The following is a 13,676-nucleotide window of genomic DNA, read 5'->3' as shown; positions in this document are numbered from 1 at the left end:
TGTACGTACGAAATATTGAAATCACGGTGCAATCCGCAGTCCAGTTAGATCGGAATGTCGGTGCCAGAATCTGAACACAGTACCTGCTTCAGTATAGCGTAGAAGATATCCAAATGAGAGGACAAGTCAATGCCCGACGGACCCTGAAGAGATTGTTCCTCGTCACTCTCTCGTTGTTCGTCAAAGACATCCAGCTGGACTTGGAGATCCGGCACGCGACTGGATTCTTTTCTAAAATATTGTTATACAGAGCGGGGTAACTCGGCGAGGAAATCCGTTAAAGAGTTGCTTTGCTAATCGTCAAGGACGCGCACTTATCCTTCTGCACGATTCAAATGTTTAAACCAAACGAGACAAAAATAGTATGCTCCATACGTATAATCGTGACACTCAATTATCTTCCTTAACACCAATTGCATAAGTCAAAAGTGTCCTGTTACTTGATTCGTAAAGACGACACGTTACGCGCGTGTCGTAAATTGTGTTAACGCATCAATCCGACTTTCGATCATGAATACTGAAGTCGTAACAAAGAAACTAAGTGAGAAATTAAATCGTTTATAATAACAGAGAGAATGGTGAAAAATCGGGTTCTAAATCTAAATTAACCGAAGCCAATTCATGATTTCTTTTCCACCTTCAAAGGAACCGAGGTGTTTATTCTTGCGTACGCGCGAGTTCCGAGGTTTCTATAGACGCCTTACTCATCCCATAGACTCGAATCTAGTCAGCTGGCAAAAAGCCATCGGGTGTCTGGCGGTTTAGATCTCAGCTCAATCCAATTTGGGAAAATTTTCATTGCACGCGGAATAGAAGTGTAACATTAATACGGCTAATTATCAAAGTCTATATCAAGAGTGAATAAAGTATTAAAGCTCACGCTAGATCTGGGCTACCTTTCTAGAGTATTGAACGTTCCCGCGCAATGGATTCGAGGTGCTCAATGCCTTGAGTTTTATGGATAAATAAGTATATTTGCATGGGTTCTGGTTGATGTTGTAATCTTCCTTTTCACCTTCGCACCTTGTGTAATATATTTCCACATTGCATTGTCAGTGAAGGCATTTAGAAATCACGAACAACAAATTAGGAATATATGCAAAATCAGTCTAGTGGATAAGTGTCACGTTAGACTCGACAATAAGCCACACATGTCAAAACCGTAAGTCTGTGCTTCACAAATGTACTTTCAAGACGGTTAAATCTGGGAAAAGAAGTAGAGTGACAAGTAAGAAACGGGTGTATGAACACGCGTCTGAAAACGACTCTTCCAAGCTACGAAACATTCCAAACCGTACCGCAATATCTCATTTAAGAAACAAATCACCCGAAGTACCGATCGAAAACTCAAGTTGTCACCAATACCGATTCACTACAAGTAAAAACTAATATCAATGAGTGCGAATATACGAAGCCTCGAGTTATCGACTTAGCAAGATAAATTCATTCATCCCTCAAGAACTTATTATCAGAGCCCAATGTTAGCGATAGTTTGAGTTTTCGATCCAGCTTACGGATCAATCGAAACTTCGGTAGGTGAGATTACAAGAGTTTCCTAGGACGGCTTGCAACTGCTGTCCGTATAATCGAAATACAAAGCAAGCGAATTGTGAATGTGAAATTTGCCAATTATCCGCAACTGTTACGCATGAAATGGAAAAAAACGGGTAACGGTTATATGTACCATCGGTGTACCGGGGTGTAAACCCAGAAAACGCAGACCGGTGCTCCTGCGGCGAAGCAAACAAACTGCGAGTCTCGGCCGAACGTATCAAGTCGTTGGAAGATTAGAGATGACTGTCCGGATGGGAATCGTAGCATCGCGAGTAGTTCGCGGTTCTCGCGAGTCTTCCAGCAATGCGACGTGATGCTGCCGATGCAGATGCAGACGCGGCTATAATGCTCTTGTGCAGTTGCGGCCCGAGTTGCATTGGGTATAGGAACGGAGAGAACGCGCGGGCATGCGTATCTAACCGAGGACGAGGCCTAGGCGGTAAGTTAATTCGGGACACACTTACTAAAGGAATCGACGTTACTAAGAATGTGGAGTGGATTTGGTTCTATTTCTCGTACACTGCGGCCCAAACGGTCCGCTCACGCCGCTTTTTGCTCCTTTTCCTTCCTTTTATCTATTCTATTTTATCCTATCTCATTTTTAGTACGCCGTCGCAAGACGATTTCATTGCGTTGTACGGAAGGAATTCGATTTTTTCTATCACTTCGGAGAACCCGCGGTTCCCTGGATACCTGTTCGTTCCTTAACGGGAATGACGAGGCCCTTCAACCCTCGATTTTTGAGTCACCTTTGAATAGCTGATGTTGAAGCCGAAAATTTTGCAAATAAGCATCGATTATACGGCTGAGAGATGCTATTTTTATCTCCATTTTGAGCTTGAAATTTGGAAAACGGTCCGTAATTGTTTAATTGTAGGTACTCGTTTTACTCGAAACGAAGTTTTTCAACACTTTTCGCACGATAACTTTGAGACTGTTCATGCTACTTTTATGATATTTGGTACACATTTTATTTTGCTACGTAGTTTTCACAGGATTTAAAACGATTCTAAATCCGAACTATAACTAGATTCTGTGGGTTGCAATTTAAAGACGTGCTGAAATTCTTAATTCATCCAATGCTACCACGTCTTTAATTTATAACTTACAATTTCCAGCTAGGACATTATCTTATTGTTAGTTCCTGCAAATACTCCATATCAAAATACAATTTGTATGAAAATTCTTAAAAATCAAATTTATGGTTTCCATCAAGTTATCGCGTCAAAAGTTTGGAAGGACGCCATTTTGAGTGTAGTGAGTTTGGCAGTTACGGAGCATTTATCAAACTCCGAATTTCAAAACGAAGACCAAACTAGTATCTTTCAGAAATCCAATCGTTTGTAAGTTGAAAATCAAGCGCGAAGTTTTCTATTTGGTCTCATTATTAGGTTTTTCCTTATATCATAAAAAATTTGACTTTTTTGCTACATATGTTTATTCAAATTGAAGATAATTGTTGGATCAAGTGATTACGAAAATTTTCAACATTCTCGTCACATCCACATTTTTGCACAAACCTTGCCGGGTGTGATTTCGCATTGCATTCCTGCGCAAAAGTTATTCACATCCGTTATTAGTTCTTAACGCTTTCATTAATAAATTATGAATCGCAGAACAAATTTTATTATTATTTCAACACAGTAGGGCTGTTTTTTTTTTTAAATACTTTTTTCTAACGATTTGCTATACCACGATTGATCATTTTTTCTTTTTAATTGAACAAAATAACATCGATACAATATTTTAGGCTTTTTTGAGAATTTTTCATCCATCGAAATATTTCCAACTAAACTGTTTTACGGTATAATTATGCTAACAAATTAGTGACGCGAGTTTTTAAACGCCCAAGAAGTTTCTAAGAAGAGGTAATCTATGCACAGTTTTCACGTGTCCTAAATATGCGAGTTTTTCGAGGAACACCGGCTTTCAGACAGATTAATGTGATTTTAAACATTGACCTAAACTTATGGTCAGCTATTGCGGCCTGCGAGTCTAATACTCTAATTAGCCTGAAACGCGGCTCCGTGTAAATTGAACACTCGTACACAACGTAAAATCTGCGCTCTTAATCCCTCTCTCCATTTGTAAACATGTCACTCCGTAAGCGCAGTAACGCGGAGTGATTGAAAGCAAGGAATGTTTGAATACCATACACGTATCGTGACGTATGATTTGATTACGTTCAAGTATTAATATTAATAGCCCGTATATATACTAATTGGCTTGTCAGAATATAGATGGCAGGAAGTAGTGCGCAATGAAATATTTCTCCAGGTTCTTCAACTCGGCGATAACATTAGTATAAGCAATTATGTCAGTTATACCTATACATATATCTTGGGAGATTTGTCTTATTAGCCCTAAGACCGCATCGCTTCATAGAATTAATAAAATTTCGGTAACTGCACCGTATTGGTTGCTTGATTCTCAAATCGACGCGTAGAGTAATGTTCATTAATGCCTTGGGCTTCCGGCTAACTTGTTTTCGGTCCGAAAAAAAACACAAGCTCGATTCCATACAAATTATGTCTTGCTAATGAACATTACTGTACATTCATAATTTCAAACACTGCAGCTAATTTTTAAACTTATTACTACGAGATTGGATATATCGATGTATGTGTAATAAGGAGAAAATTCCTATCATTCGTGTAAAATCGAAAAATTATTGCTGCTAAGGTTTCGGATAATTATTTGTTTTTTTGCTAATTTTTATTCAATTTAAGATTATGATCAAGCGCTACGTGAAAAATTCAATCCCTGATTACTTTGGTGTAAAATAGCAGCATCGTTGGTTGATTGTGTGATTATTTCATGTGACACGAGTATGTGACTAAATAAAATTAAAAAAAAAGGGTTACTACCGTTTCACGAGCGGCTTAAAGTTATACCGAGCATTGTATTTAACTGATTAAGAAGAAATGAATGATGCAATTTGTAAGTTGTAATACAATACCGGTAACACGATACAAGCGATTCTGTTCCGCTGAATATAATAATAATAACGCGATTCCAGTTGTGTTTATAATAGAGAAGAAAATTGCCTGCACATTACACCACGTGTATAAGTATATGCGAAACAATATCGCCTGGTTATCAAGATTATTTCTTGCGTTGGAAATTTTTCCAATTTTTTTCCTCTAAGTACTAAGAAAAAAAAAAAAAAAAACTTTCGAAGAAGTAATAAAAACTTACCGCAATTCGTTGAGTATCGGCAGTAGCTTGAGACCTTCAACAATTACATATTTATATTAAAAACGTGTTTGCCAAAGAGATAAGAGTAATGTAATGTATCGAAATTTCATCGATTAGAAACGTGGATGAAATACTCGAAACACAAATCTGAGGACATTTCGGAAAAGGATTTTTTTCCAAGCGCCTGCACATTACTGAAAAAAATGAAGGTTATAATTATCGATTACCGATAAACTCATTTCGTATTCGCACGCGATCTTTGAGTATCGGAGTGGAGATGATCAAGCAGTTGATGAAGGCAAGTAGTGCTGTTCGATAATCGCCACCTGTGGCATTCTGCAGCTCGTCCACAACAACACGGAACCGATACCGTTCTCTCTTCAGTTCCTGTTTAATCAATGGTATAAAAATAAAAAAACGTAACCAATGCTAATCAGAATAAAAAAATAAATAAATCACATTACGCCAATCGATGCTGAGAAATTTGGATGAAAAGGAAAAGCAATTTACCTGGTAAGTATGGAGAGTGTCGATCGTTCTCTGTCGTCCATCTTGACTGTAAACGCAAAGGGCAGACAGCAATTCCACAACTTGCTTCTTTACCGAAGTATTCGCCGTGTTCAATGCTACGTGAATGATAAATATATTACACATGTAAAGCGTATTCTTAATATTTACGCGCTGATTAATGAGACCGTCTCTTTAGGCCTGAGCGGACGCTCAACTCATGTGAAACCCGAAGCGCAAGAATTCTCTTTTGGTAGTACGAACCCGATTTTGTTTACCGGAGTGTTTACGACTTGTTGCTACCGATTCTAATGCCGAGTTTGTTGAACTTTTCGCGATAAGAGTGTTTGGCTTATCTTAGCTCGTTTAGCAATACCGAGACGTGAATATTTTTAATTCGTATACGCGTAATGTTTGATCCTTGACTTACCCGAGGCAAGTTTACTGCAGTAATCAGGATTTTCGACTATGTAGTCAAGACCGACGTGTGAATCCATCTTTACCGCCGATTCAGGGATGCCTCCTCACACCTGTAAACGCAAGCAAATTAGAAAAGATCAGACATTTGTCGGAGGCAAATCAAGAGTAAATATCATATGATCGAACGAGGCTATGTAAAGTACCAAAAATTATACTCTACCAATAGTCAATTTTGATTTAAAAATGGAAGCAGCAATGCAAACATATTCGGTTACGTGATTTTTGTACTGTCTTGTTCTTGGACATGTGAAGAATATTAAAATGATGTGTAAGTCGACATTTCCATAAACAGCTGTAATATATTTTACCAACGTTAAGTCTATATAACGAAGAATACGAAACCTCATCTCGGTCATGATGGCCAAATTTCTATTGATCGAGAAACGATGAAGCTACGATGGAATTATTGGATTTTTAGTACGTCTCTTACCATTTGTTACTATTCACCTCTGAAACAAAAATTTTCCACGAGAGAAGAACTCGTGAAAATTTCAAATCGATATCCAACTCCATATTCCCAGAAAACTAAATGTGGTGGGAAAAAAATGGGAGCTTGACGAAAAGCAAATGAATTATTTTTTCAATCTTAAACTATTCACGAAAATTCTTGAAGAGAAAAATCAATTGTTTCAATTCCAAGAACTCCGTGTGACGAAGCTTTGGATTCCTTACAATGATTATTGCTGTACCCTAAGCCACAGCCTCGCATCACGAAGAGGCATTTTTGTGGCTTTTAACGTTCGTCGTATGAAAATGCTATTTATATTCACGAGTGGTCAACTTTTTGGCTAAACTGGTTTGCAAAAGAAGGAGATCTTCGGGGATCGTTTTCAAGATTCTACACGGGAACGATAATACCGTCTCATATTTTTCCGGCATCACACTAAGAAATGGAGCGGCTTATAATATTCATTTGAGCTTTGCAGAATCTATGCAAATAAATAAACAGGTATAATAAAATATGCTATATACCTGCGGATAAAATTTATTCACCGTACGGTTATCGTTTAATTTACATTTCACCGAGGTAAATTCCTACTCATCCGCTTCACTCAAGCCGTAACGTATGACAAGAGCAGGAACATGAGCATGAGCACGGCAATTATTTGCTACGGATAAACTGTCAAGTGCAATGACGAACGTGCTCGACAAATGTCGTTGCAAATAAAACCAATTAATTAGCTCGACGTCAAAAGTGCAATCCGAGAATATGTAACGTGCGTTTAACATTAACTCACTGTTGCCGTCATTCAATAACTGAACACTTGCCTCTTTTTACTGTACTAAAGCGCTTTCAGCTTCGTGTGAATGTTGAAAAAATACATCGCATGTACCTGCGATAAGATGTTTATATTACTGGAAGAAATGATATTTTATCTTCTGGTTTTACTACCAATTTAGTGAATAAAAACTTGTGACGAACAAATGGATTGGCTGAAATTAACTGATCTTGTAAAATTCGTTTTTCAATCATTTTTGATCGGTTGATATTTTATTCTGTGTCTAAGCTTTACAAAGCGCAGAATATGGCGCAGAGCTCAGGTTATTAGAATTCTGACTCAAGATCTCTTCAGCATAATTCTACTCACGGTCGCCCACATTGTGCCAGTGAGCTAAGCACGGCGGGCATCGGCAGGTCAAAATCAGATCTTGAAGAGAAATACGAAAATAAATTAACACAGCCGATGCCATTAACATCACAAACATGTTTTTTTCGCAGAAACGAATTTTTTGCACGTTACTTAAAGGAGGATCAAATCCCAGAATACAGAACATCGAAAATTGTACTATTCTCGTTGCAAAAAGTGGACCGAAAATCGCAACAGTGGGTGAAAAAATGTTATTGAATCCCGGTTTCGGACACCATTTTTTCCTTATTTTCGTACAATTTATTCACATTGTGAACCTAAACAAACTTTGAATGATGAACAAATTTTTATGAAACACTGGAAACAAACCTTGCAATCGCGGTTACGGAATTTAACCTCATAGCAAAAATAAAATTCAAAATCTTCTAAGCCTCAAATCGATCATTTCGTTGCTAACTGCTGAGAGACGTAAAATAATAAGCGCATCCTGTTAATATTAGTGAATAATAAGAACAACTGACACGTATATATACAATTATTTATTATTGACGACGTGCGAAACACACTAGCTTTGTGCATGTCGGTTCGACAATTAATATAGACTAAAGATTAGCGAATTTTAGCTCAAGGTTACAGCTCGGTGCCCCGTGGCTAGAGATTCAAGGAGAGAAAGACGGAGAGCGCTAGAAAGACAAGAAGTACAAGGCATGAGCCACGCATGTCTGACATCTTTGCGTTGCGAATTAAAGTTCAGCAGGTCTGCAATCAAACACGAGATTCCTTCATACCGCAGCTGCAAAACTATCTTAACCTGCAGGTGCGACAATAAATTATGATGTCACTATTTGTGCGAATCAGAATTCCTGCAGGACTTTTGTTACATCTAACTATAAAAGTTTAAACCGAATATTTTCAAACACAGTTCGAACACTTGGCGAAGTAAAAATTGGTAGGGGATAATCGAGGGATTTTTTCGAAACCTGTAAAAGGAATGGAGACAGATTAAAACCACGAAAAGAACCACCTCGAGGCATTGGCGAATTGCGAACTGAGCCGCGTTGTAATTAAGCTGCCTTGAGATAAAAAGTATCGCCGAATAATGATGCAGGTTCCAGGATGACCGCAGGATTCCGCAGGATGTAGAGTAGGTACTACATGCAGCATAAGACACTTATTAACGTAAGTGTTTCAATGTTACGTATGATATTACCATAAATGGTAAGTATACTCGGCGCAATGCTACTTTTCAAGAGAACACGATTGCGTCACTTACCGCTCGCACGAGTCAGTGGTTAAAAATAGAATACATATATGCGTGTGTGTGTGTGTATATATAATTATATATATACATGTATATATATATATTGTATATATACGTTACAATGTCCAACGAATTGTATCGACGGTTGGGTTTTTTCTCATTCATGGTATTTTTGACTTATGGTGGAAAGAAAACGAAAAAAAGCTCGTTATGTTGGACCAAAACCGGATCCGATGCCAAAACGTTGAGAAATATATGTTGATTTTAGCATGTGGTTGCAAATGGTCCGAAGTCGAATGTAAAAGTGTGAGTAACGGGGGAAAATTTTGAAGGTCTGAAGCAATCGAAATTTTCGATGAAATTCACGAATTGACATTTAAATCGTATCGCGATATTTACAGATTTCTGCCAAGTATATAGTATGGCGATACATTAGGATAAATTTAAACGTTAAGACTAAGATCAACATTTTGATGTGGTAATTTGAACGTAAAAATGTTCGCACGCATACGTAATGTTTAACATTTCGAAAAAAAGAAAAAAAAAACTCAAACGGTGCGTTAGTCATGTCTTTACTAAGTGCAGGTCAGTCATTAAGCAAATTATATAATCTCCAATTCATTACGACGATGTATTTGTTTACAAAATGTACCACTAGTTACTGTAATTATGCATTCTCGCTGACAGATTAACAGATGATGATACCAACTGGGTATATACTCATTTAAATAATAATTTCACTGTGTAGAAAAAGCAGATGGTAACAAGGTTGCAAATCATAAGTGTCAACAGAGAGAAAGAGAGTGTTTATATGTGAGTTTAAAGATCACATTATATAAGCGTGGTTTATAATATTAAACTTAATTATATTATACACCTATTAGGCCAGAAAAACGTTAACGAAGTTAAACGGCTGAAGAGGTTTTATTGTAATACAAAATTCCTCGTACAAGTTAAACTCGCCTGCTGCATACTCATGTTGGAGATTGTTTTTTTACGTACATATATATTATAAACAGGTTTCGTAAGGTGTGATCAATTTTAATTCCAATCCCGCTTCTTTATTAACGACATTTTCAAATAAACACTTATATTCAAACGGCTCGCTCCTAGACTGTAAACGGCTTTTGGTCAAAGGCGGAAAACAATTTGTCGAAACAAAATTTTCTGTATAACAATTATTTGCGGCACCTGCACACAGCGGGAGATCATCAATAGACTAAAGGTTGAATTCATGTCTGGATTATGATAATAACCGTGAGCACATTGTCACGGTGCGAAGAGACTGGTAAAAAATTTGAATATCCGAAAGGACAGACTCTAACGCGATTTGAATCACGTATGAAAAAGTCGTAAGAGTAAAAATATGCAACAAAATCGGTGCTCAACATATTACAATTATAAATTATGCGCGATGCTGTAACGCGTAATCGATTCATAAATTGTTTCCTTTGATTTTTTCTTTTTCTTCGTCTTGTTCAATCGTGAACACTTCTTTCAAAGGGGCGAGATAAAATCTCACTGGCTAATGATCAATTCAAATTTTCTCGTCACACGAGTATTTCAGTCCTTCCGATTCGAGACAGCCTTTGCTGACGAGTAGGTCGTACCTTTCACTGAGCAAACACTCTCGGTAGTCAGAGCGTTGCGTCTGCGACACGTGTAAATATCAAAAAAAAACATTTTTTTTTTTTTTTAAACCTTAAAATTTAACAACAAATTTGGAGTTTAATTGCGCTACGAGAAATACTTTTATACAAAACAACTTGCAGTTTGAACTTATACACTTGAAATAAAAAATGACAAGCCGTATTCATGTATTGCAACCGTTGCTCATAATACATTACAAAAATAATCTTGCAGCGGAGAAAAATGAAAGAAATTCCAAGCATCGGTGTGAACCATTGAATAATTATTTAGATTATACAAATATCTTGGAGATAAATAGCGTAGGCCGGCTAATACAGACTGTCTGTAGTTCCGTGAAAATATCTTATGAAATGTTCGACAGGTGAATTGAAACGTTGACACAAAATCAACATGGCCGTCGTTGATACGCTTGGAATTCTATTCCAGCGATGACATCATTTTCAGCACTTGTTACATGTACAGTATTATTCCACGACGAATACCACGATGGCAAGGATAGTTTCGATACCGTTTCATCTTCCACAGAAGCCCAGTAACTGAAACCTCAGCATGTAAGGTGCGTTGTAATTATACGCTCATCAGCGCCACCTACAATCGCAGTAGGAACTTGAGGCACCATAAACCCACATTTCTCTTGGCTTTTCATAACTTAAGATACGTTGCAATTATTTAATTAATCAGAGAATATAAAAAGAGTAAAAATTTACTGCGAACGAATATGGTAGATATATATTAACGTTAAAACGAGCATAAAAGAAATGGACAATTATGAAATATTGTGTAATGCGAATGATTCTGAGAAGTCTTTGCTCGAATTTGCCTTCCGAGATCCCTTCTAACTTCGCGAATTCCTGCGTTGTTTTTCCATTTCTTCTTTGTTACAATACGATAATCCCTCGGACTTTTTCGAAGGAAACCCGCTATAGCAAACAACGGTCATTGATGTTGGAGGACTAACAGCTAATCGTAGGCAGTAGATATATGGCGCCAGTGTGGTTGGAGACAACCATATCTGGTACCTTGTCGACCTCGCTTATCTTCTTTCCTGTCTCACTCTCTCGCGACTCGCCATTCGTTTCTCCGTTCTTCAATATTCATGGGCCTATTTAGAAACCAGGGCTCACTCCGAGTTCGTTGCCGAACTTACCTCGAAACTTGTGCCACTGAAGTCTAACCGAAACCTGTTAAAAAACCGTTTCTTTCTCCTTCGTTTTCAACTCAACTCGAAATCGGTATGGCTGAAAATTAACCCATGCTTTGCCAATTTGTCTTTTGGTGACGATTGTTAAATTAAAAAAAGGCTCCACGAATTGCGCTTCATATGTTTTCAATCATGCTCAATGTCAACGAGAAAAAGTAACCTAGGTATTATTATATCAGCATTGCGCTCAAGGGTTTGTGTTTCAAGTTTTTGGCGCGAGGTGACTCATAGACAAAGTCTTGTACCATAAAAAAAAAAAGAAGTTAATCAGTTGGATCGTAAGAACGTCCAAATATGGCCAGTTTATAAATAATCAATTATCCTTCTGATTGCAGTCCCTCGAGTTGAGCGTCCACCGGAAATAGGTGAAATTTTTTAAAATACGTTACAATGATTCACACACAGGTAGATATTATGACCTGCGCCTTAAAAATACGAGTTTACGTAATCGGGTTATAAGCGTCACAAGTAGTTATACGCAAATTTTCAGTTCCATTGGGTTCAAAAGTTCATTTGTTTACCAGGAATTCTCAAATTGGTAATTTGACACAACGAGTATTGAATGTGTCAAAGTATAAAAACGGAAGATATTGATTTTTTAAACTCTGTCATTCACCCGAAGTCCATATTTGCAGATCGCGCCCCTAGTGTCTTTACCGCTCAAAGCATATTCGGACCTTAACAAACAGAACAATAGAATTTTGCTACGTTGCGAAATATCGGCAACCTCGATTGCCAAGGTAAAATTTACCATCATTTCGATCATCAAAGTACCGCTTTCTAAGATGACTAATTTTTATTTATTTTTTTTTTTTTTCTTAAGAACGAATTTATCGGGAGGGGGGGATTTACAACAAACTTGACTTTCATACCACTGAAATATTGTAAATTAGGTATTTCGAATAAAATATTTACACAGGCATTAATAAACCATTATTTTACTACCCACTTAATTATTTTACCGATCACAAACGAAAGGTTTAATTAGTCGAACAGCTTTAGATTTTGACCATCAAATTTCTCTGGCATGAGTTGTAGTTGCTGTAAGCGATAGGAGAGTATAATTACTTAATAGCAGACACGTAATTAGTTCACGGTTACTAGCCAGGAGAAAGATTTTCTAACGTTCACAGCCTTAGCCTAGAATACCTACTAGGAATACCATCGAAATATGAAATAGCACAAGAGGAAATGGAAATAAAATAGAGATAAAATCGCACCAGCAGCAGGAAACCTTCGATAAATCTGTAATTTGAATTACCGCTAAGATGAAGAAAAAGAAAACCTACGCTAGCCCAAGATAAGCATATTTCGTTACGCCTGTTCTCGGGGGTAATCAGAGGATAAGATGAGAGAATGGGATGGGATGGATTTGAAAAAACATTTCCCCGTATCGAAGCCCGTACCTCGCGGAGTCGGTTACTCATACGCAACGCCACATTTGGCACCTTTATTCAACGTCCTGGATCGCTACCTTTCAGAATTTCAAGGTACACTTGCTCATGTATGGGCATCGTTGACCTGGCTTAAGGTAACCGTAGTTATCAGATACTCTCTACTGCAGTATTCTGCGCTATACTTATTATACCCATACACGATACACTCGACGCTCGTTCGAGTCACTCTCTCGCATGTGAATCATACAACGTTACAGTAAAAAAAAAAAAACTGTGCCTCTTTATTCTTTCGCGGAGGGTTAAGGATGAATGGGACCCACGATCCTAATAAATAGGCAGGAAAAAGGAAAAAAACATCATTTGCAAAATCTCCAACGATGCAACTTCGACTAACAATAACAGTGAATATGAATTAAACAACGTATCTAATATTCGATAGAAGTGAATCTAAGCACGTTTGAATAACTCAGACTAAGATATTAACAATTTGAGGAAAGGTTTTATAGCCAGAACGTTCGAAATTATTAGACTCTAGGGTTTTTCATCAGATTGTAATCTTTTTGGGCTTATTTTGGTCACTGACCAGATTCCTATATCTATACATCTGACATAATTCAATCTTACTTCCACAAATCTATTTTTATACACTCTGGAGGTAACTGTTTGTAACATTTTTTCGTAGGTAATATCTAGAGATCTCTATGGTTAACAAAATAAGTCCAAAACATTAGAATCGTACAAAGAACGCCAAAGTTCAAACATTTTGACCATTCTAATGGTAAAACCTCTTCTCAAATTGTTGATATTTCGGCCTGCGTTATTCGAATTTGCTTGGATTT

The 13,676-nt window shown here is 37.4% G+C and overlaps 1 protein-coding gene across 2 annotated transcripts in view; it reads right to left on the bottom strand.

Moving 5' to 3' along the window:
- The window catches only part of form3 (formin 3), a 33,389-nt gene that overhangs the window by 9,004 nt on the left and 10,709 nt on the right, over window positions 1-13,676 (bottom strand). For both annotated transcript variants that reach the window (XM_046624323.2, XM_046624324.2), the window contains exons 2-6: window positions 5,690-5,789; window positions 5,263-5,378; window positions 4,980-5,139; window positions 4,753-4,786; window positions 84-231 (exon numbers count right to left, since the gene is read on the bottom strand). In XM_046624323.2, the coding sequence (XP_046480279.1) occupies window positions 84-231; window positions 4,753-4,786; window positions 4,980-5,139; window positions 5,263-5,378; window positions 5,690-5,756 (525 nt within the window). In that variant the 5' untranslated portion in view covers window positions 5,757-5,789. The remainder of the gene's footprint in view (window positions 1-83; window positions 232-4,752; window positions 4,787-4,979; window positions 5,140-5,262; window positions 5,379-5,689; window positions 5,790-13,676) is intronic.

Source organism: Neodiprion pinetum, chromosome 4 (assembly GCF_021155775.2).
Source record: "Neodiprion pinetum isolate iyNeoPine1 chromosome 4, iyNeoPine1.2, whole genome shotgun sequence".
NCBI lineage: Eukaryota > Metazoa > Arthropoda > Insecta > Hymenoptera > Diprionidae > Neodiprion > Neodiprion pinetum.
The sequence above is the reverse complement of the archived record's forward strand: the minus strand, read 5'-3'. Positions and strand labels throughout refer to the sequence as shown.